Raw genomic sequence first — 24,472 nt, forward strand, 5'->3', positions numbered from 1 at the left:
CAGCCCAAGCTTGTAACAGTATGGAGGCAGGCTTGCTGTGTTACCCCAAATTCTAGTAAGAGGCACAGAGCAGAGACATTAGAGAGTACCCCTGATGTTGACAAAAAATGGAGATCTGCCAGCAGCTGAAAAAGAATGAGCACAGGATAATGCTGGTCTGTCAGTATAATATTAATTTATCTTTATAAATGATTGCCAAGAAAAGCCAGTGGTTGGCTCCATTTCAGGTGCAGGCTAAGTTAGGGCCCCATTTGTACTTTATATTGTGCTTCTTCATGGAAAGGCCTGAGGGAGCCTTGATCGCTAGCTCAGTGTTAATTGAAAACACATGATTTTTACGAAGTGCTGTTGCTAGGTGTGTACAGATGGAAATTCTGTTCTGGCAGTTGCTTGTCAGTTCCAGGTTTACACAGAATGAAGAAACATGACTTAATGTATGCTAAGACTACCAGGTCTTAGAAATGAACCTTATCCGGATTTGAAATTTCATCACCTTTTCCATTTGGGGATGTCACACATTTGTTTGTCCCTACTCAGTACAAGTTATTGAGTGGCTGGGCAGAGATAATTTCTTCCTACCTGGCTCTATTATTTTTCTACAGTTTTTGGTAAATGACAGAACCACAGCTTTCCTTAAAGACAGCAAAAGTCCTCAATAACTAGATCATTACAAGGCATTATGTACAATGTATATGTTATTACAGAATAAGTTTCATTACAGTGTTGAGCAGGGGAAATTTAAATTACTTGCAGTTTTGGGGCATTTTGGTCTTGGAAAAGATACTATTTTATATATTGTGTGGGTCTTGAGTGTACTTCAAAGTTGGAAAGTATGACACGTTTGAAGAACATTATGGTCTGGTGTCATGTCTGCTGGGTTGTTCTTTTCTTTTTTTATGGTAAATAGTCAGACTTTGAAAAAGATTTGAAAAAGATCTTTTTCCAAAACATTATGGCAACTTTTTCTCCCCCAAAATAAAAGATAGGTTTATATATTTTTTCCTTTCTCCAATTCCCCACCCCACCCCCACATCCCCTCTCTAGTAACCACAAGTCTGATCTCTTTTTCTATGAATTTGGCTAGTTTTTGTTTTTGTTTTTTTTGTTTTTTTGATTCCACATACAAGCAGGATCATTGGATACATTTTTTCCCTCTGTTTGACTTATTTCATTTAGCATGAAGCCTTCAAGTTCCATCCACGCTGTCATGCATAACTTTTTGGTTATGAAATTTAATGTACTCATTATAAACATTTGAATGATACAGATAAGCAAAAAATAATCAAAGTATGCAAAAGCTCTTCAGATTCTGCAGTCTCATGATGACCATTGTTAGAATTTTGGTCAGTATGTTTTCTGTGTTCTCTCTCGCTTATGTGCATCCCCCTCTCTGTTTCTCTCTCTCTCTGTGTCTGTCTTGGGTGTGCAACATACATAAACAGTTTTACATGAAGAGTCATTATACATGGTCTAATCCTAAATTTTGGACTTAAAACTCCTTGGACATTATTCTACATCAGGAAGTGAAGACTTAAGTAAGATGGTTCTCTCTGCCCTCATCACCACTTTTCTCCTTCCTTAGTTATTAGAGGAGAGGTAGAGGTTACCAGCTAGCTCCTGCTTTGTCTGTTTTATTTCTGTCTCTAACTCCCTGGTGAGTGGTTTTGACTGTAATTTAGGCTAGCCCCAATTCAGATCAAGAAAAGTAAAAGCAGTTTTGCACTGACTTAAAAAGTTTGATGAAACTTGATTCCTACTGAAGGAAAAGATATATTCAAATGTGTGTAAAGCACATTTGGTTAAATAGTGTAATTCATTGGTGTATGTTTATGTTTTATTATGTTGGTACTTCATATCAGTTAAAAACCAAGTCTTAGAATCCTGCAGTTGAGAAACATGTTAAAATATTTAAATAAAATAGCTCTACTTTTAAAAACTTTAGCACTAGGTAATTGGGGTACATCTTTATACAGAATTACTTTTACACAGGGACTATCAGTCCTGGATAACAAAGTATTAATAGCTTCCTGACTTCTAAGAATTTTGCTTTCTATATCTAGTTTACCTTATGGGTATAAAGGAATGAAAATTGTACATCTTAGGAAATGAAGTAGGATGGATATCTTTTCCAGCCTCTTCAATCATACTAATAATTGTTTCCTGTTCAACTGTCAGATTTTATTTCAGTACTTACAAGGATGTTTTTGGATCCAAGTAACAGATGCAAGTAACAGAAAACTCATATATAAATGTAAATGATAAGGATTTTTTTTTTTCCTCCTGTAAAAGCAGTCCCAAGGCAGAGTGGCCCGAGAGTCAGCTAGTTCATTCAGCAGTTCTGTGGTGTTGACAGATCAGACTCTCTCTGCCTCCCTGCCTTGCCATCCTTGGTATCCTCAGTGTGGCAGGTTTGTCCTCAAGGTGGCAAAATGTCTGCAGCCATTACAAGCATTGCACCCAAATAGAACAACATCCAGAGGCAGGAAAAAAAGAAATACTTCTTTGTGTCTCTTTAAAAACAACGAATCTTTTCCAGACCTCTCCATCCAAGTGCTTCCCATTTCTTATTGACTAGTGTTGGGTCACAGGCTGGAGCCTAAACATATCACTGGCAAGGGGTATGTTGGCACCATAATTGGCTGACCAGCATCAAGTCTGGCGTCCTGGGGCCGGGGACAGGCCAGCCTTTCTGAAGGACATGACTTTGTGGGGGAGGATGAGCCCTGAACAAATAGAGGCTCTGTCAGAAAGAGGAAATTGGAAGTGACTGGGGTGGGGGGCTGGAGGGAAACCAACAGTGTCACTATAGGCCAATTTTACTTTTCAGGTTAAATGCTATAGAGAACATCTATGGAAGTAAATCATCCAGTATAATAAAATTTTGAATACATATATATTTTTAGGGAAGAATTTAAAAAATTTTTTACAGAGTAAGTGGTATATACAACATGGCTGTAACATATATAAGAAACAAAACTATCAGCAAAGCTGAAAGATGAGTTTGTGTCGTTTTCTGCAAATAAGAATATGTAGTTTAGGCCCCAGCATGCTTCTAGAAGCTATGCCAGGGTTCTAGTGGCCTTTTCCTTCTCTTGGGCCAGGCTGATGGTGCTTGGGCATAGAAGCACGTGTGTATTTACTGTTGGCCCTGGAGAAGACTCAAAATTGGATTAACAGTGTGAATGGGGTTCGCTTGAATGGTGGAGCAAAAGCCTGGTTGGCTTGGATCCTTTGTTGGGTGACTAGGTTTAAAGTGTTCATTTTATTATTATATATCACAAGTTACATATATATGAAACTTATTCTTTCACATATATTCAGTATTTAAAACAATTTTAAAAATCCTTTTTTCTATGTAGCACATGGCCTGTGTTCATATAAATACATTCAGTTGATTTAAGGAGGTCAAAACTGAGACTGGGGTTCTCTTGAGTGAATATGGAAAGGGAAAAGGGGAGGCATGAATGGTAAATGCAAAGATGGGTTATGGAAACCAAATTAGGGGGAAAAAAAGAAGTGAAGACTTGAGACGGAGAATAGATAGTGACTGCATGGTGGGGTCATTGGGTTCAAGGACCCAGTAGGGTTGAAAAGTTGTTGGAATTAGGTTTCTAGAAGGGGTGAGCAGGATGAGAAGAAATGGCAGGCTGCAGGAGAAAGGACTGAGACGGAGAACCCAGATGTGGGGAAGTGACAAGCAATGAGTGGGTCTAGGCTGTTGGGGGGGGAATGCATAGCCAGAGTCAGACTGGAGGACAGTCTCATTAGGGGTGAGAAGGTCAGGTATCACCTCTATAAATGCCAAAATTAGTGCTAGTTACAAGAGAAAGAGTGATCCAGGTTCTGAAATCTTCTGAGAGTGTGCTGGGGTGAGTGGAACAGTCTGTGCAGCTTGGGTGGGTGGGCTAGTTGGTGTGTGGATTGGTTGTGTGAGCAGCAAGGAAGTATCCATGTATGTGAGGGGAAGCACTGCAATGGTCTGGATATTGCAGGGAGGACACTGACCTCATTTTAGGCCAAGTGGTAAGTGGTGGTGGAGGAGAATGGGAGGCTTACTTTATAGTCTGCAGGGAAGCAGGCTCCTCAAGGGGCTCCAGGTTTTAGGTAGAGCTAGAACGGAAGGAGACCTTTACAGATGTGGTGGAGGAGGGGTATCTGGTAAGCTTTATTGGATATAGGGAGTATAAAAGCTGTGGCTAGGAAGCTGGGGTGAGATTAGGTGATTCCCAGAGCCGTATAGAGGTGACATTCAGAGATGTGGGTCATGTGGGAAGCTTGGATTTCTACAGACATAGATGGAAACCAGGGTGGACTGCCAGAAAGGACATCCCTGGTGTGTGCCTAATCTAATGGTTGTCTTCTTGTTGAGTCTGGTGTCAAGCAGCTTGTGGTGGGGAGGTAGGGAGTAGGGGCTGGGTATTGTATAGGAGCAAGGGTGGGGTGGGGTGGAGTAAGGGTTATTTTCAGTACATTATTGCTTAACTTCTGGATGACTCCAGGAATAATTTTATGCCAAATATGTCCAGTGATGTTTATACCTAAAAGTGGATGTGGATTGAAAACATGGCACTTGAGAGAGTTTTTCTGAAATTTGAACTCCCTATGGCATTAGAAAAAGTATGCTTGCAGATGGACTTTGATCTTTTAGTTCTCAAGACATTGCAGAACTTCTAGAAATAACTTCGCCTGGTGGGGTGTGGGGCGAGTGGGGTGTCAGGCCAGGTGTCCTTACTTGCAAGCTGACTTTGGGGGATGTCTAGGCCCAACTGCCAACTCATCCTTTTCCACCAGACTTTTCACATCACGTCCTTGACCAGATCTTGTTTCAGAGTCCTGAAGCACTGGAGCTGAACCTTTCATCTGCTATGTGATTTAGCATTTCATTCACACCAGGATTTTGTATTTGTATATAATCAGTATAAGGGATATTTTTACGTCTGTAAATAGATGCATTTTTTAGATGTGTGTTTCTCTATAATAATAATAATGATGAAAGCATTAATTTACCATTGAGGCACAGTCAGCATACCTGCTGTCTTATGACCTGATTACTTGCTGAGTCTTGAAAGGGCTTCATTGTGTAGATTTTACCTCCTTACCAGGTACGAAGCTCCAGGTCATTTACCTGCCCTTGGCATAGTACTGCATACACAGGAGGTTCTAAAACCTACTTGCTAATGTCAGGAAAAGGAGTCCCTGCCTGCATCCTGGTTAGCATAGATTACTGTTGACAGAAGTTTGTTATCAGTGGGGCAGCCTCTGTTATTTAGTTCCATTTTTTATTGCTTTTTCTTCTTTAATGGAAGTGAAGATGTGTTATACTTGGAGGCATCTCTTCATGGGCTTGCTGGCCCTCATGGCCAGTGAAGTTGCTTGGTGATGAATTTCTTCCTCCCCATCAACATTTTCATGATAATGTTGAATAACAGCCCATCCCAAACCTCACGGTTTACATGGGCCCTATGGCAACACGTGTCTATTTCTCTTCCTCACCCAACTGCATTGTCTGGGGTGGCTCTGCCTCTGGCTGCTGGTTGCTTGGTGTTGGTTCCACTGTGGGGTCGGTCCAGCTCTGCTCCATGAACTTCCTCTGGCCCCTTGACCAGAGGCCACCTGAGGTTCTCTAGCCACCACCGGGTCATATTTCTAATGACTGGTTGGCCAAAGCAAGTCAGGAAATCAGCCCCAAATCATTGTGAGTGTGCACCATCCAAAGGTGTGGATTCAGGTAAGGAATAATTTGTGGCATTTTTACAAACTACCACAAGAAGGAAAGAGGACAGGGACCAAGGCAGTTGAGCCTTTAAGTAACAGTGCAACACTAATGGCATTTATCCTTGGTCATTGTTTTCCATCTTGCATCTGACTAGTTTATTTTCCTTGTTCTCAGTTTCTAAATTATGTTTATTTAAGTTGTGAAGTTCACCTTGAATTTTTATTTCCCCTTTGTCCGTATCACAGTCTGTAATCTTGAGCATCATGCTTTCAGTGCCATTGTCTAGGGAATTTGAGTAACGTGGTAAATGATACCATCTTCCTCTGCACTTGGATGTGTAGGCAGGACTTGGAAGACTCTTAGTTCTGGTAGGGGGCACTGGAGGGACGGAGGAGTAGGAAGCACTGGGCGGGGGGGGGGGGGGGGGGTGGTCATTCCTTCCTAGGGAGGAACTGAACTGAGCTCCTTGTTCCATTTGAGGGTTTCCATTGGGCTCCCAAGTGGGATAACGATCTTTTCCCCTTCCTTTGGTCTGCTGAAGCAGGTTTTTGTGCAGCTCTATTATGATCCTGTCAATTAAAAAGTAGTAGAAATGGTATTGAAAAGGATTATATGTGGAAGGAAATAGGGGGATAATCCCATTAGTTTCATAGGTTTGTTTATGGGTAGTGCTTATTGCTGTATTGGAATCAAGTGCCATTTAATAAGGGCCAGTCTCATTAAGTGTATGAGTTTCATGAGTCATTGAGTTTTATGGCTTCACAGGTAAATGAAGCTGGTTATTCCCACCTAGTGAGATAGCCTTTGTCAGGACCTAAGTAATTGTAAAACAATTAACATTTATATAATGCCAACTGACACTCTGACATGCTCATTTTATCACCACAGCAGTCCTGTGATATGGGAACCATTGTTGACCCCATTTCTGAGATTGAAATTGAGGCAGAGAGTGCTTAATAACTTATCCAAGGTCCTATAGCTTCTGGACTTTACCCAGGCAGTCTGCTCTGGATGTTTTTGACCTCAACCTTTGCTATTGCCTTTCAGCTAGATAGGGAGAAAGAATTGTCAACAAGAGGTTTTAGCTGGACAGAGGAGTGGGAGGGGGTAGCTTTTGGTATGGATTATAGAAGAATACTTTTGAGATAAAATGAGAAAATAATAGAAACAGTTTATTGGCTCTTGGTTGGTTGCAAAGGAGAATGAGAAATTAAGGATTTCTTTAAAAATTCAGAAATGACTGAATTTCTTTAAAATTTTTTTTTGAATTTCTTTAAAAATTCAGCTCTGTAAAGCTGTCTGCTGCTTGCCTCTCTGTGTTTAGTCTGAACATACTTCCCTGAGCTTTGTTATTATCGTTAGGCCGTGTGTTCATGTCTGTGCCAAAGACACTGAAAATCATCACCTCAAAAGCACACTACCACCTGAGCTCTATAGTTCAGCACCCTTCCTTACTGGTCACCCCAAGTGCTGTGGCTCCTTCTTGGGGAAATTGGCTGTTCCCATTTTCAGTGCTACTCACTCCCTTTATTTCTCACCTGTCTGCTTATCTTCCTGCTCTTTTTTATCTGGCTCTTCTGCAAATCCCCAAGGTGATGATTATTTTTATACATTCATGACCTGATTTCTAGTTTTAATTTATTCCCTCTTGTCTCTGAGGCCTCTGTGTGGTTCAGATTGGAGTTGGAAGACCTGGACAGGAGTTCTGCCCACATCCCTGATTGGCTGTGTTACCTTGGGCAGGTTATGTAAGATCCAGAGCCTGTGGTTTCTTTATCTTGATCACACCTGCCCCATCTACCTCACAGGGTTATGGGTGAGGGTCAAATAAACGAAATTTTTTAAAGTGTCTTTTAAAGCATGAATATATAGCATTATTAATATTCTCAACCTCCTCAAGTGGCCTTGTCCACTCCCTGCTTTGATGCTCTTCATTAGCTTTGGTCATGCTGCCTTTTGCATTACTTGTTTGTTTACTTCTGTACCCTTGAGAGCCCTGCATCTTACTCTCTTTGAATTTCCTAGCACTTGTCTCAAGGCTGGTCGGCCTGGGTACCAGCTCAGTAATGTTTGAATGAATGGGTAAAGAATGAATGTCTGTCTAACGGATGTTTCTGGTCATAGTTGTTTTTTTTGTTGTTGTTGTTCATTTTTTTTTTTTTTCTGAACAAAGTCTTCCTCCTTCTCTCTATGCTTCTTGGAGTTGGTCGTATTGAAAAGCAGCCCTTCCTTGAGGCACCTCGGTGGCTCAGTCAGTTCTGCATCCAACTCTTGGTTTTGGCTCAGGTCTTGATCTCATGGTTTGTGGGTTTGAGTCCCATGTCAGACTCCGTGCTGACAGTGGGGAGCCTGGTTGGGATTCTCTCTCTGCCCCTCCCCTGCTCATGTGATCTCTCTCTCTCTCTCTCTCAAAATACATAAATAAACTTTAAAAATATAGCCCTTTCTTGCTTTCTTGTGTTCCTTTTTGCAGGATGCTAAATTCCAGTACCTGTGGTTTCCTTCTCCAAGATCTAGGCTTACTTTATAAATACTCATCTGATGAGTCTTGCTTTTTAACAATAAGACAAGTAAATTCTTCTAGCTATTGAATTAGAGATATAACATATTTAGTGCTTATTTTTTTTTAGTTATTTAACAAATATGTATTGAGTACCTTCTGGGTCCCAAGCTCAATTCCTGGGGCTGGAACTAGAGCGATGAACAAATCAAATGGGATTCCTGCCCTTATTCAGCTTACATTCTAGTTGAGTGCCAGTCAGTGAAGAAGTAAATGAATAAATGAGATAATTTCAACTAATCTTAAGTGCTGTAGTGGGGGGAATCATGTGAAGAGGACTCCCAGGCCAGCGAGGAGTCCTCACATACATAAATAAAACTGAATATGTTATAGATGTAATGCTCTTAGTTTCCTTGTGTATCAAGTTACCTTAAAGGTATCTAATGGTCTTGATAGTGAGTACTTCAAGTGAGTACTTCAAGTGATGATGAATGGCTGAGGAGGAAGGTGGCTATTATCTGGACTTTTGGCTTCATGAGAGGATCTCAGTCTGTATGAGTGTTCCTCAACCTTGGCTAGGACCCTCTTTATTCAGGTTGCTCTATTTGAGTATCTCTGATAGACCAAGGGGGACCCAGGAAAGATGAGGGAGTCATCGATCCCAGTATCTTGCTGTGCCACCTTGCTGCATTAGTGCACTCCCATCCTCAATGCCAGGGTACCAGCTCACTTGCTAATGGCATTCTGTGTCTGAGGCCCCTTCACTGGTGAGCAGTCAGGCATCTATCCATTGCAGAACTTGGGAAGGAAGAAGGCATGGTGATAAGATGACATGTGAAGAATGACATGTGGGGCATTTTCAGATTTCTTTGAAGAGGTAATGTATGATCCCAGTTCTGAAGGATGGGAGTGAATGAACTATATAGAGGTCTGGGGGGGGGGGCAGTGCAGACTAGAGGTTCCCCAAATGGAGAATATGTTTGACAAGTTTAAGGGATAGAAAGAAGCTGCTGTGGCTGGAGTGTAGGGTGTGAAGGACAGAGTGGTGTGAAATGAAGTTGGCATTGAATGGAGGAAACCATGCAGGAAAACCTTATAGGCCATGGTCAAGAGTTTGGATTTTATTAAGTACGATTGGACGCTACTGGGAGGTTTTGAGCAAAGGAATGGCCTGGTTTGATTTACATTGTTAAGTTTTTCTGCTGACTGCATGGTGGAGGATGGACTGTGGAGGGGAAAAGTGGAAGCCAGACTCTGGGCAGAGGGCATGTTGCAGGTAGGCGAGGATTTGTGGTGACATAAGCTAGGCAGGGCCGTGAAGGGCGAGAAGTGCCCAGGGCTGGCGCATGACAGAGGTGGAGCTGACACACCGGAGATGTGCTGTGAAGAGTGAGAAGGACCTGGGATGACAAGCAGCTGGGTGGGTGGTGGGGCCTGAGGGAGGAACAGAATTTGAGGGGAGAACAATACTTTTATTTGGACATGTTTGATTTGAGGAGCCTTGTAGACCCTCACGTGGAGAAACCCAGCTGGCAGCAGGCCTGGAGGGCAGAGCTTGCAGGGTGAAATCTGGAGTCCTCAGCACAGGGGTGAAACCTCTCTCTTGATAGTACCAGGGATTTAAAAGTGGGTTAGGCCATTCCTTTCCTGTAGGCATATGATATAATGGTTTACATGTTATGGTCATTATCCTATCATTGTATGTTATAGGCTGTTTCTTTTATTTAACTCATTCAAGAAAATATTGAACTAAATAAATATGGTGCTAGATGTAGGGGACATAGTGATGCGTGGGATGGACTGGGGGTCTGTAGATTTGGTAGTATCTCTAACAGAAAAGACAGATCATTCCTTCAAAATAAAGTCAAGAATTCCATCAGGAGGGATTCCATCAGGTATTAAGTAGAGTATATGTTTTATGACTTGGGGAGAACCAGCCTGTGGGGCAATAGCAGAGGCACTGACCTAGTCTCCAGGTGGGCTCGGGATGTTTCAGCTACCAGTGAGTGCTAATAGGAGCTGGCGGGTGAAGTGTGCTTCAGAGGGAACAGTTAGTGGTGGGTCAGCCAACAGTTTGTATTGGAGTGAAAATGAACAGAATTCTTTCTGGGAATTGCACATTCTGTGGAAGGTACTCAAGGGTTCCTTGGCAAGGTTATGTCATGTATAAGAATGATCATACTAGTGTCATTGCTACTGCTTTCACATGGGTAAATTTGTTAGTTACTAGAAACTTCCACTGCTCTGTGCTATTTGGGGAGGGGGCAGAAAATACAGTATGAAATTGACAGCTCATATGACTTTACAAACACCTTACGTGCATTATTTTGAAGAACTGTATCAGAATTATGTAGTTATCTGAGGACAAGAACTCCTTAGATTCACCAGCATTAGTGCTAAATTTATAGAACTTAAACATCATAATGGATGTGTTCACATATATTCACAGTACTAGGAACCCAAAAGGAACTGAATCCACTTTGTTGTAGATTGAATAGCAATCTTGGATAATCCTTGCAGAATTTAAAGAAGCTGTTTTTAATTTTCCCAAGATTTACTGGTGTATTCTTCCCAAGAGCTAACACTTTGTTCGGGACCCTGTGGTAAATGGCACAAGCACCTTGTTTGCCAAGGAAAACATACACAGGTGTGTCGACAGTGGATCACTGCTCTGACCAGAGTTGGGAGGCACAGTTGGGCCTCCGGAAGAAGTGGTTCTGTTGCTGCTGTCGTGTCTTTGGGCTAAGCTCCCTGCATAACCTTCCTATATAGCTGCAGTCCCTGGTTTAGCAGAACTAGTGCAACAGGGAGAAACACCGCTAAGAGAAACTCTAGGAACACATGGTGGGTCTCCCTGTGTCCAAGCGGGAGTGGAACAGGTCACCTGGGAGTGAGAGAGAAGGCTGCAACCAGTGGCCCAAGCGGAAGTGTGCTGGGGAACATCTGCTAGTTCTCCTGAGCTGCTCGCAGGTCAGTGGGGATGGAGGAGAAGCTGGCTCATGTTGGACTCTGGCAGCAAAATTGTTTTTCACATGTACAAACTCATCCCTCTTTATGGCCTATGTCAAAAGCCACATCCTCTGTATGAACTATTATTCCTTACCCTCAACATGAAGGAATCTTGTTCCTCTCCAGACCTGCACTCATCGCTGGCCTTCTAGCTGGTCTGTGAGTGCAGTGCCGCCATGGCTCTGATGCCCTTGAATCAATCTCCTGCAGGGGTCTGTGGTGGGGGGGAGGGGCCCCAGACCTATTAAGGTCTCTTAGTGGAGAACAAATGGATAGGGATACTATTTTCGTTGTTCTGTTTTGTCTCATAGGGGGATAAAGCTAGTTTTTACTATCCTTCATTTCTGAAAAGGTTGTTTGTGAGATCTGATAGTTGTATAAGGTTATCGTCATAATCTTTCCTTGTGGAAACTTTTTCTTTTCAGATAATGTGGATGCAAGTGATCTTAAGCAGTTTTTTGAGACCAACTATTCTCAGATATATTTCATCTTCTATGAAAATTTTATAACACTGGAAAATAGTTTGAAATTAAAAGGTAAGCATTTCTACCAAACAATTTTTTTATGTACAAAGTTTTTTTTTGTTGTTGTTAATGTCCATAAAGTGTAAAAGGTTGTATGTGTTGTGAGCCACAAATTGGTGGGAGATTGCAGTGGTTAGCATCTTTGTTTCCCTTGAGCTTTCACTTATGCAGCTGTTATTTGAACAACAGATGACTAAAGGGAAAATGGAAGAAGTAACCCACAGAAGTCATGAGTTCCACAGGAATAATTTACTTAAAAAGAAAAAATAAAAGTAATATGTGCACATTATTAAAAAATTCAGATTCCATTAAAGGGTTTGAAATGAAAATTGAACCATATGTTTTTCCTAGACCCCCAGTCCTGCTCTGCATGCAACCACTATTAAAAGTTTCATGTATTTCTTTCTGTATATGTTATTAATGTGTTCTATCGGTTTATGGTTATACCAATATCTACTTACATAAAATATTCTTTGAAAAACCAAGCCAATAAAGTCACACTGCACAATCCGCTCTCTATTTAGGTGACAGGATAGTGTAGTCTGGGGATCCAGCCTGGGTTTGGATCCTGGCGCTACCTTTCCAGCTATTTCTCCTTGGGCAACCTCCCTCTGACTCAGCTTACTTCCTATCAGCACTGAACAGGTTAACATGTACCTGGGATTTCAGGACAGAGTGTGACACATAGTATATGCTCAGTAAGTATTGGCTGCCATCATCACCTTGTTTATTTTCATGTATTTTGGAAATCCTTACATGTTAACACCCTTACTGCTACCTCAGTTTCATTTATTTATTAAACAAGTGTTTTTTTTATTTGAGTATAGTTGACACACATTATATTAGTTTCAGGTGTATACATTGTGCTAGGTTCACCACAAGTGTAGCTACTACCTGCCACCGTGCAGCACTGTTAATAGTACCAGTGACTGTATTCATTATGCTATGCCTTTCATCCCTGTGACTTACTCATTCCACACCCGGAAGCCTGTACCTCCCGCTTCCCTTCACCAATTTTGCACATCCCTCCCTCCACCACCTCCCCTCTTGCAACCATCAGTTTGTTCTCTGCATCTATAGTTTGATACTGCTTTTTATTTGCTTGTTTACTCATTTGTTCTGTTTTTTTAGATTCCACATATGAGTGAAATCATACGGTGTTTGTCTTTCTCTGTCTGACTTACTTTGCTAAGCATTATACTCTAGATACATCCATGTTGTTGCAATATATATATATATATATATATATATATATATAAATATATATATATATATATATATTTATATATATATATATATATATATACACACACACTACTGCATCCTCTTTTGATGGACACTTGGGTTGCTTCCATACCTTAGCTATTGTAAGTAATACTGCAGTAGGCATAGGGGTACATATATGCTTTCAGAATGTTGAGTCTGGTTTGTAAGCTTCCATGACAGCAGTGGGAACCCTGGAGGGAAGCCAGGTTTGGGAAGGAGGAGGATGAGTGTAGCTTTGGGAAGTCTCGGTTGAGGTGCCTGTGGGACACCCAGGTGTTGGTTCTGGCTGGACAGTAAAAATATAGGGACTGGGGCTTAGGAGAAGAGGGGGCAATCATGCTGTTGCCAAGGAAGAAATTCTTTGCAGAGAAAGTGACAATCAGGGATTTGGGGTAATCCATTCTTTCATTGAGCAGATAAAGAGGAAAGATAAAGAAGTAGCGTGTGGGCTGGGAAGGGGGTTGGGTGCCAGGAAAGTGTTTTGTCACAGAAGCGCAGAGAAAAGAGAATTTCAGGGAATGAAATGTCAGCAATGTCTGATGATGCAAAAAGTTGAGCAGTAGGACTAGGAAGTGGCAATGCATCGAGGAGGTTGTCCCTGAGTGCTGAAAGAAAGGTCTAGGTGAGTAGTGGGATCAGAAGCCAGATGGGGAGAAATGGAGTAACAGGGTGAGATAGTGAAGGCTATGCACAAGAATACCCTTTTAGAAGGGTTTTCTTCATCTGTTTGATGATGAAGACAGGATCGTATCTCAAGGAGTAGCTTGGTCATGGTAGGGTTTTGAAGGATGCACTTGCCTGTTTGCAGGCTGACAAGAGGGAGACAACTGATGACAGGGTATTGGGGGACGTGTGTTGAGACAGGGTCAGGTATACAGAAGAGGATGCAGAGAGGAGTGTATAGATGCCCTGACTGCTTCTGTAAAACCTGAGGCAGATGTTAGGCACAGAGGGGAAGGAATGTGGGACAATGCACTGTGGTTGTCTCGGACATATAGCAGATGCCTCAGAGTTTTACAGAATGCTCCAGGCTCTGGAAGGTCAACAAATCAAATATGGGCATGTGTCCAAGGATGCCAACAGGTAGTTTTGTATTTTGTTTTTCAATGAATTGCTCAGTTTTTTCCCCTGTGATTTACAAATTGATATAAATCTTGAGCTTAATTTTTTTCCAAATTGGTAGATATTTCAAATATGAAACGATTTGATTTTTAACCTATTTTCCAGTTTTGCTCCACTTAACTTTTTTTTGCAGTTGTGTGGAAGAGAAAAGTGTGATATTATGGGTAATCAAAACACCAAAGAGGGGCGCCTGGGTGGCTTGGTCGGTTGGGCGTCGGACTTCGGCTCAGGTCATGATCTCACGGTCTGTGAGTTCGAGCCCCGCGTCGGGCTCTGTGCTAACAGCTCAGAGCCTGGAGCCTGTTTCAGATTCTGTGTCTCCCTCTCTCTCTGCTCCTCCCCAGTTCATGCTCTGTCTCTCTCTGTCTCAAAAATAAATAAAAGTTAAAAAAAAAATAAAAAAAAAACAAAGAAAAATATTAAAATCTCTTACCTTAAAAAAAGCACTACAACCAAAAAGCCCCACTTTATTTTTTTAATGTTTATTTATTTTTGAGAGAGCGAGCAAGAGACAGAGCACAAGTGGGGGAGGGGCAGAAAGAGAGGGAGACACAGAATCTGAAGCAGGCTCCAGGCTCTGAGCTGTTAGCACAGAGCCCGATGCAGGGCTCAAACTCACAAACCGTGAGATCATGCCCTGAGCTGAAGTCAGATGACTGAGCCACCCAGGCACCCCAAGCCCCATTTTAAAGGCTCCTCTGTGCCTCCTTTTCCCCCTTTTGCTTTCTTTGTCCTTTTAGAAAAATCTCATTGCTCAAGACTGTATCAGTTAGTTTGTGCTGCATAACAAATTACATTATAAACCATCCCAAGACTAAGTGCTTTAAAATGAGTCATTTAGCTTATAATTTTCTGGGTTTGTTGGGCAGTTCTTCAGGTTTAGGCTGGCTCATGCCTCTTAACATCAGCTAGTAGTGGATGGCCTCATTTACATGTCTTGTAGTTGGCAAGCTATTGACCAGGGTGTCTTAGTTCTCCTCCATGTTAGCAGGCTATCTTGAGCTCTTTACATGCTGGCCTTAGGATTGTAAGCTCAGCAAGTGCAAAAGGCTTTTTAAGGTTGTACTTGCTACCTCCCAGTTGCTAATGTCACATTGGCCAGAGCAAGCTATGTGGCATCTCAGATGCAACATGTAGAGAAATAGGTATCTCTTGATAGGAGAGGAAAAACTTCATTCTTGCAGTCTACTACAAAGAATCATAGTAAAGAACCAATAAAAATAGGGTGAGATTTTGCAGTTTCTTGCTGTTAATACAATCTGTGTTTTGATTGGAGTACTAGGAAGAAAGTATACCAAAACAACAGAATGAAGGAAGATGTTTGCTATAAATGATGAAATCATCTTGTGATAACCAGCCTTCCAGTTATTCAGGCCAAAACCTGAGTTTATTGGCTCTACCTTCAAAATACATCCAGAATCATTGGCTTTTTCTCACTGCCTGGGCTGGTAATGCCAGTGTTCCCATTATGCTCACCTGGATTATTGTATGCCCCAGAAATGGTCTTTCCCTTTCCACCTTTGTGCCCTGCACCCCCTTGAGAGTCTCTTTGGAAGAGCAGCTGGAATGACGCTTTAAAAATGGGTCAGATCATGACTCAGCACTCTGAACCCTTAAATGGCTTCTCAATTCTGGAAGTCATTACAATGGCCTCAGACCCTACCTGCCTGCCTTTATCCTACTGCTTTCTAACCTCACCTGATGCAGTTCTCCCCCTTCACTCCAGACATTAGGGCCTTCTTACTGTTTCCTGACCATGCCATACTTGTTCAGACATAAGGACTTTGCGTTGTCCAGTCCCTCTGCCTGGAACACATTTCTCCCAAATTTTCATATGGCTTGTTTGCTTACCTCCAGATTTCCATGTGGCTTCTTCCCTTTCTTCTTTCAGATCTTTGCTCAGATGTCATCTTTTCAGCACCATGTTCCCTGACTTCCCTAGTCAAAATTGCATACCATGTCTTTTGACATTCCCATCTGCCTTCCCTCTTATTTTTCTCATTTGTTGGATGCCTCCTCCTGTCAGAATATAAGCTTCCTCAGGGCAAGGATTGTCATGTTCTGTTCACCTGCATCCTCAGGTCCTGGAAGAATCCTTAGAATTACATAGAGCCATTCTTTAGTATTTGTTCAATGAATGAATAGTATCTTACTTCACAGAGGTGTGGGGATTCAGTTACCTCAGGGGTCCACAACTTACAGCTCAGTGCCTGTTTTTATAAATAATTTTTTGGACACAGCCATACCCAGTTCATTCATGTGTTATCCATGGCTCTTTTTGCCCCATCATGGCAGAGTTGAATGCTTGCAAGACAGGTTGCAAAGCCTAAAATATTTACTATCAGCCCTTTACAGAAACAGTTTTCCAAGTTAGATGCTGAATGCCAAACACTTAGCACAGGGCTCACTACTTAGAGACTGGACAATAAATGGAAACTGCTGCTATAGGTTTTTAGTTTTTATTATTTAGTTATTATCAAGAGGACAGTGTGCAATTGCCTAAAGAGATACATGACTTTTTATAGTTACGACTTCTCTATGCCCCTTCATATAAAAAAAATGAGAATTCTTTCTTTGCTTTTGCTGTGTAGTCCATCATAACTTGAACTCAGAAGTAACTAATTGAGAAATGAATAAATTTCCTTCCATGGGTTGATAGTGACCTAGAAAATATGGAAGCTGTGTTTAAACAGTTAGCGAGGAGAAACTCTGCTAGATGTGGGCTCGGGTGGTCTGGCTTGGTGTCTGTCTACATGCCTGTCATGGGTTCCACACTGCCTCCTTGTAGTTTTTGAATAAATGAATATATGTTGAAGTTTAAATGTTTTTAAGGTAACATAATTTTTAATATCCTAAAATTTATACATTGTCATGATAACTAATTTTTTTATGTATTCCAGGGAATAATAAGTCACAAAGGGAGGAGCTGGACTCCATCCTCTTTCTTTTTGAAGTAAGTTTTTGTTAATTCATTTAGCTTTTAAGATTTTTGCTGAAAATATGATATTGTAGACCTTAATTTCATTTGAAGACATAAAAAAGTGATGGGCATATATTTCTTTCCTTCCTCTTTTACAAACGTTGCTGTAAAGAATTTTTTTTTTTGGAAACGTGGGAGAATTTTTCCTATATGGTTACCTAGATGTGAAATTATTAGATAGAAATGTATACACATTTCAAATACTGATATTGTCAAATTGCTTTTCAAAAAAGTCATGTAAAGTTATATGTAAACTTATGTTGAAGTCATGTGTGTGTTTCCCCAGCCAACACTGGTGATAGTTTTTTTTTAAATATATGCAAACTGACATGCAAAAACTTATTCTTTTTAATATATTTTTCTGACCACTAGTGAGATTGCAATCTTTGTATGTGTCTGTGTGTCATTGTGTGTTGATCATATATTCTTTTTTTTTTTTTAAGTTTGTTTATTTTTGGGAGAGAGAGAGAGTGCACACCAGCTGAGGAGGGGCAGAGAGAGGGAGAGAGAATCCCAAGTAGGTTCCGTGCTGTCAAGCACAGAGCTGGACGTGGGGCTTGATCTCACAAACCATGACCTGAGCTGAAATCATGGTTGGATATTTAACCAACTGAGCCACCCAGGCACCCTGGATCATATATTCTTTTAAAAGTTGAAACAATATTTGGGTGTAGTTCTTGACCTATTAAGCTTAAAGTCATTCTTGTCTACATGTATTAGACAAGTGGCCAGGTTACTGATAACTTGGGACCTATCCTAGAAAAAAATTGTAGTTCTAAAAGTTAATTGTTGGTTATCTAGAAATTATTCATGATTTGAAGAGACATGTGCTTAGGTTGGTGTGAGGTCAACTTTATGACTCTAAAGGACATATTTGTTGCAGAGCTGGCTGGAGGGGGAGGCCAGGGGAGAAGGCTTCCATGGACTTTTTGGGTTTGTGGATTTATGAAATAAAACAGATCTGAAAACCTCTCCCACCCAGTATTTGGCTCGTGACTGGCAGTCAGTAACTGTGGTTCCTCTTTCTCTCCTTTAAGGGCTGTACTCCTTCCCCAGAGTAACAATAACTTCATTTTATGTATTTTCTGTGGTAACCCTCCTGTGAATGAAACCTATGCAGAGGAGTTTTTTTAACAGGAGCTTTGATTAAGTATGTCACTTAAATATGTATTTACTGACCATCATTTGTTTGAACTATTCCGTTAATTATCTTATACATGTAGCATTTGATATATTTACTAAAGCATCTATAACATAAATGCAAGTTTTGAAGCATGACGATAAAGCTCATTCTCTTGATTCCCTCCCCCTCCAACATTTTAAGAAGTAGAAGGTACTTGGGTGCTTCTCCTTGATCCTGTTCTTTCTCTTCTCTGGATGCAGCCGCTCCCTTGCGTTATGCTTTTCCCTTTCTTTTTTGAAAATGGTTTTACCACAAGTATTTGTATCCCTAAACAATGCATTGTGTAGTTTTGTTTGGTTTTGAGTGTAATAAAAATGGTCTCACATGGGACATAATCATCTGTGGCTTGCCTTTTACACTCAGCATTATTTCTGAGATTTATCCATGTTTTTGAACTTTGTTCAAGTTCATTCCATTCCCACTGCTGGATTAAGTGAATATGCATGATTTATTTAATTTCAACATTTTGTTTACAGATTTTTTTTGTTGTTTTCTTGGTGGACTGTCTGGTTGTGAATAATGACAAGCTTGCCAGTTAGTCTGTTTTCTTGTCTTACGGTGCCAACCCAGCCCTCCAGTCCCTTGGTAAATAGACATGATAAAGATGGTCATCCTGCTTCTGATTCAAAGAGAGTTTTATTAATGTTTCATTATTCAGGACAATGTTTTCTTTAAAGTTTTGGTAGATAACTCTTTATCAGATTAAGTTCACTTCTATTTTTTTTTTTTTCTGCATTCACTGAGATAACCATGTGATGATCCTTCATGAATATTAATGTAGTAAATTGCAGTTCTGAATTTGGGGGAGGCACATACTTTGTTGCCATTTTTGGATCTATGTTCAAAACTTGAGGTTGGCCTAAATTTCCTTTTCCTCACATTGTTTTTGAATGATCCTATTATAAAGGTTGTAGAACCTGGTGTCAAGTATTTCTTTTTCTGTTATATAAAATAGTTTGCATAAGATTGGAATGATGTGCTCCTGGAATGTTTTTTAGTCTTTCTTGTAACAACCATCTGAAACTGGTGCTTTTTTGTTTTGTTTTTAGTGGGAAGATTTTAACCACTCGTTCAGTTTCTTTAATCATTTTAGGATTTTTCAGGTTTTCCATTTTTTCTTGATTCAGGTTTGGCAAATTATATATATATTTTTAAGAATTTGAGGGATTCTAGGGGCGCCTCAGTGGCTCAGTCAGTTAAGCATCTGGCTTTGGCTCAGGTCATGATCTCATGGTTCATGGGTTCAAACCCCACATCAGGCTCTGTGCTGGCATCCTGAGCCTGCTTGGGATTCTCTTTTTCCCTGTCTCTCTGCCCCTCCCCTGCTTGCACTCTCTCTCTCTCTCAAAATAAGTAAGCTTTAAAAAAAGAATTTGAGGAATTCTAAGAATTTCTGATCACCAGAGTTTTAAAATTTATTAGTGTGACCCTTCTTTTGAGGGTCATAATTCTTTCAATTTTATCTACTCCGTATTGATCTTCATTGTCTTCGGTTGTTAGGTATTTTAGACACAGTATTAGCAGTAGCGACAAATAAAAGTACTTGTGTCACCCTTTACAGATACCATTTTGTTAGCTTCTGGTTACCATTGCAGCAGCCTTAAACTCTGTTCCCTGTCTACTTGTTCCTCTAAATGCCTTTTCTCTCTGGCTTCTCTTAAAGTCTTTTTCTTAGTCTTTGGTGTCCTGCAGCTTCGCCACAGAATGTCTACTGGAAGATCTCTTGTCTTGCTTAGTGTCTGTGTTTCCTATATTTCCGGATTCAGATCGTGTATCATTTCTGTAAAATAGCTGCTGTCTCTGATCAAATGTTGACTCTTTTCTGTCCTCCTGGTGTACTTCCCAGGATTCTTATTTAAAACTCTTGCTCTCTCCTCCATGCGTCTCCAGCATGCTTTCACCCTCTTTCCCAGCCTCCTTGTGCTGCATTCCAGGGAGTTTCTTGGTCTCATCTGCTGCTGAACCATTCTATTGTGTTTTAAATCACAATTTTTTTTTTCATGTTTTTATTTAAGTTTGGTGCTCATGTGTGGCTGGTTGCTTTTGATAGACTTTTGATCCTTGTTCCTTTCTAGACCTCTTTTGTTTTCTTGAACATTTAACAATGTAACATTTTATGTTCTGTATCTGATCATTCCAATATTTAAAGTCTTCAGTTGTCTAAATCTGCTATCTCTCAACATGGCTTCTTTTCTTGCATACTTTTGTGGTAGGATTTTGAAATCAGATTTAATTGAACAATTTAATCTGTTTCAAGCCTGTGTTTTTCTGGAGGGTTTATTTTTCTTTTGCCAGGAGGCTGGGAGTGTTCTCGGTTGGGACCACTTTGGCTCCATTTGAGGATCCTGGTTTATAAATGGAATCTCAAGTTCATTTCCTCAAACTTAAGGTGTGGTGGGAACTGGAGTCTGGAAGGCACAGGGATCCAGAGATCCTGTAGTAGAATTGGCATTAGTTCTCTGGTATCTCAAATTGTTTCTCTTGAGCTTGTGGCTTACAGATCAGGTTTTGGCTGACTTTTCTTCTCTCACCTTCCTTCTTGCTACTTCCTTTCCTTCCATTTTTTAAGTCTTTTGTTAGGTTCCCAGTGTCCTCTAAAGCCCAAATGTGTTTTGAGAATTACATTTGCTGCCACTGATTGCAAATCTAGTTGTCCTGCAGTGAGAAAGCCCATCAGGGACCGTAGTCCTATACCTCCCACAGAGGAGGTTTTAATACCTTCTTGTGTCCAAAAATTCTAGATTAGGGAGGGTGTCATTACAGATACATTACCGTCTACAGAGGATTAGTTGCCTATATAATAGGACAAATATATATTATTCAAAGCTCCATAAAACTTTCATTTTGCATAGTAAATATGAATGAATAATGAACTGCACTACTTTTGTTTATGTTCTCTTTCTGTCTCTGGCTATAGAAGGTAGGTTGTAATTTGTATGGTTCATTCAGAGAATTAAGTAACTTCACTGCTACTTTCTACAAGTTAGTGCCATATAAAGAGATGGTTTACAAGGATTTGGAGGTAAATACATATCAAGGTGTAAATAATTGGGAAAGGCTTCCTTTAAAAAAGGTGGAATTATTAAGACATGTTAAATCACAGAAGGGATATTGTGTAAAGACAGTCTATAAATACGAAGCACAGAGGTGAGAGAGAGTTCAGAAGGCTCAGAAGGAGAGTATGCAGGGAGACCTGCTGCGTGCCTCTGTAAGTCAGGGGCAATCTGGAAGGGAACCTTTGGAAAGGAAGCAGTAGTGTTTGCATGTAATGAGCTACTGGAGACATTACAGCACTCTGATGAAGCAAGTGGTGTGCAATCAAGGCTGCTAGCTCAGTTGAAGTCGTGGTTTCAGGCAGCGAGCACACCTTTCCATCTGCCTTTATCTCCAGTGGGAGGACTTGTACTGTTTGAAGTTGACCTCCAGACACCTTTGCCTGTGGCTGCAAATCTGTGCATCGCTTAGAGTTTCTGTGGTTGCTGGTTCATGGGGATGTCTGTCTTTTTTTTTTTTTTTTTTTTTACTGAGATTCACTTGTTAATTTTACTCTTTTTTTAAAAAAATATATATTTCATCGATCATTGTCATGTGTTTCAAATGGGAGTGGGGATGATAGTGTGGGACCCCATCAAATGAATTTACATTGCCATCTTGATGAGAATATAAGTGTTTTACATGGCCATCCTGTGTCATTCCTTCCTGTTGAAGTGGGTTCTGTCTTCCCAGTTTTTGTCAGTGGAAGAATGGGGCCTTTATTATGTTGGGTGACTTGGCCAAGATTGCACATCTATCAAATGGCACATAGAGATTTAACCTCTGGTCTGACTGTAGAACCCATTTTCTTAAGGTGCCATGCCACCTTCCATGTAGGAATTTCAATATTCTGCTTCTGAAGCTGTATCTTACAGGCCATGTATACCAGTATGTATCTATTCTTGTATAGTTCATTTATTACGCACATTTATTGGATACCAGCTATGTATCACGCACATTTCTAGGTGCTGGAGATGTGGCAGTGGGTAAGTTAGACAGAACCCCCTGCCTCATTGAGCATATGTTACATTTCATACTAACTGAAGCGTCCACTGGTAACAATGGATTTATGCCAGAGCTCCAGTAATGACTTTCTGAGTCACAGAAAATTCTGAATGGCCCCTTGTAGAAGTGATACTTTGGTGGTAGCCCTTGAGGTAGCTACTTGCATAGGGGAAAAGGAGGGCTGGGATAGAAATGTAAGGTACATGATAAATGGGCTTCAAGGCTAAATAATTCACCTGACTTTGAGAACCTTTTGGATTCAGTAGTTGAGAGGCCGTTTTAATGGTACGTGGAATTTGTTTTAATTAGGTATGGTAAGACAGACACACAGACATGAAAATGATTGCCATGAAGGAAGAAATTTTTATTGTACTCACAGGAGTACAACAGAAACAGGAGTCATCGCATGTTAGCAGGACTATGAAGAGAAGCCACAGAGAGCATACAGAGAGCAGGCAGAGGGGGGATCTGAGGTGGGGAGCCTTTATTGTGGGAAGGAAGGAATGGGTAAGGCAAGGTAAGCAAGCTAAACAAGTTTAGGATTGGATAGTTTGGATAATTTTGGCAGGCTCTGGCTGTAGAGGTGGTCCCTAGGTGTCCAGTACCTAATCCCCTGGTGATTTTAAGAGGAGGATAGTGTCCCAAGTGTGAGAGCCCATAAGAGGAGGTGGTTACGGGAGTGGATTTGGGATTTGTTGGTTTGCCTGTCAGAGGCATGCGGGCAAGCCCCAGATGTCAGAGCATCAAGAATACAGAAAATAAGAAAATAGAGTTAATACAGAGATCTTGTTTTGAGTTGTCTGCCATATTGTATGCCATTAGTACAGAAATACAGTAGTTTGGAGTTACTTATATATGGTTAAGAAAATTCTAGAATTTGATAGCAAGGTATTTCCTCACCCCTGTACCCACACCCCAATTAACATATACATTGACAGAAGGCATTTAATTTCAAAGCTTATAAATGTTCTGGCCTCAGAATGCTACTCATTTATCTATTTGTCAAGTAATTACAGAGTTAGCAATCACAGATGTACAGAACATTTGACTTCTAGATTCCTTATTTTTAGATTTATCCAAATTACCCCACCAGATTAAGTAAGTCCTGTTTTTTTTTCTTCCTAGAGACCTGAGCAGTTTCTTTATAACCTGTAAAGTGTGGTGTGAGCTGGGCTAACATTTCGAGCCTCTCCAGGGTCCCTGTGTGGCTTTCTTTCACTGGTCATTGGGGGTGTTGTTCTGCGAAGGTGCTCTCTCACACACATACTGCTTTGCTTACTGCTCCTTTACCTCTTTTTGCGTAATTTTACTTCTGGCCTCCTGGTTTATGCAATTCTGCTTTCAGGGACTGCCCTTTGCTCTCCTTGTCATCTGGCCCATACTTTCAGGCTCCGTTCAGACCCACTGATTTCTTCTGGCAACTCCAGCTAGAGGTGCCCGTTTTTTTTCTGTGAACTTGTATAAATATGCTCCGGCTAGTTACCATTTCATTATAGCCAGGTGTTCTTAGTTTTCCCTGAAGGTGGCTGTGTCTTAGCTTCCTAATGAGACTATAAAGTTCCTGAGGCCTGCAACCATTCCATACAATCCTTTGTATTCTCCCTCCTATGCACCCCCTGCCCCGATTTGTACCTGTTTATATTTAGTGTTGGATTAAAGCTTCTTGAAGTCACATCTTATTTCCCATGGGGTTATTTGTGATTTTTATATTAAAAACATTTTCCTTCCTCACCTAAATCTCTCTCTGGATAAAAGAAATAGGAAGAAGGTCTCTTTAGATCAGGCCTTGACGCTAACAAGCTGTGTGGCTTTGAGTTGGGTACTCGCCCTTTCTTTACCTGGGCTTTCTTGTATGTGATGTGAAGGAGAGGTACTGGATAGCTCTGGGGTCTGTCTCTTCCAGCCCTAACAACCCATGACACTACAGATCAGGAAGTTCACGGGTAAGTCTTTTAGCATGAAATTTAATTTCACACTTTCGTTTAGTTTTAAATGTTAAATTGACTTGACTCTGACTAGCCTTTGCAGATCTAAACACCTCACTTGCTTTTTCTCTAGGGCAACTCTATTCAATAGAACTTTCTGTGATCATGGGAAGATTCTGTATCTGTACTACCCAGTTAGGTAACCATGA

At 40.8% G+C, this 24,472-nt stretch overlaps 1 protein-coding gene across 6 annotated transcripts in view; it reads left to right on the top strand.

The window, feature by feature from the left end:
- RALGAPA2 (Ral GTPase activating protein catalytic subunit alpha 2) overlaps positions 1–24,472 on the top strand; it is a 323,002-nt gene that overhangs the window by 17,475 nt on the left and 281,055 nt on the right. For all 6 annotated transcript variants that reach the window (XM_060610992.3, XM_060611000.3, XM_060611012.3 and 3 more), the window contains exons 2-3: positions 11,651–11,761; positions 17,038–17,090. In XM_060610992.3, the coding sequence (XP_060466975.1) occupies positions 11,651–11,761; positions 17,038–17,090 (164 nt within the window). The remainder of the gene's footprint in view (positions 1–11,650; positions 11,762–17,037; positions 17,091–24,472) is intronic.

The sequence above is a fragment of the Panthera onca genome, chromosome A3 (assembly GCF_046562875.1).
Source record: "Panthera onca isolate mPanOnc1 chromosome A3, mPanOnc1 haplotype 2, whole genome shotgun sequence".
NCBI lineage: Eukaryota > Metazoa > Chordata > Mammalia > Carnivora > Felidae > Panthera > Panthera onca.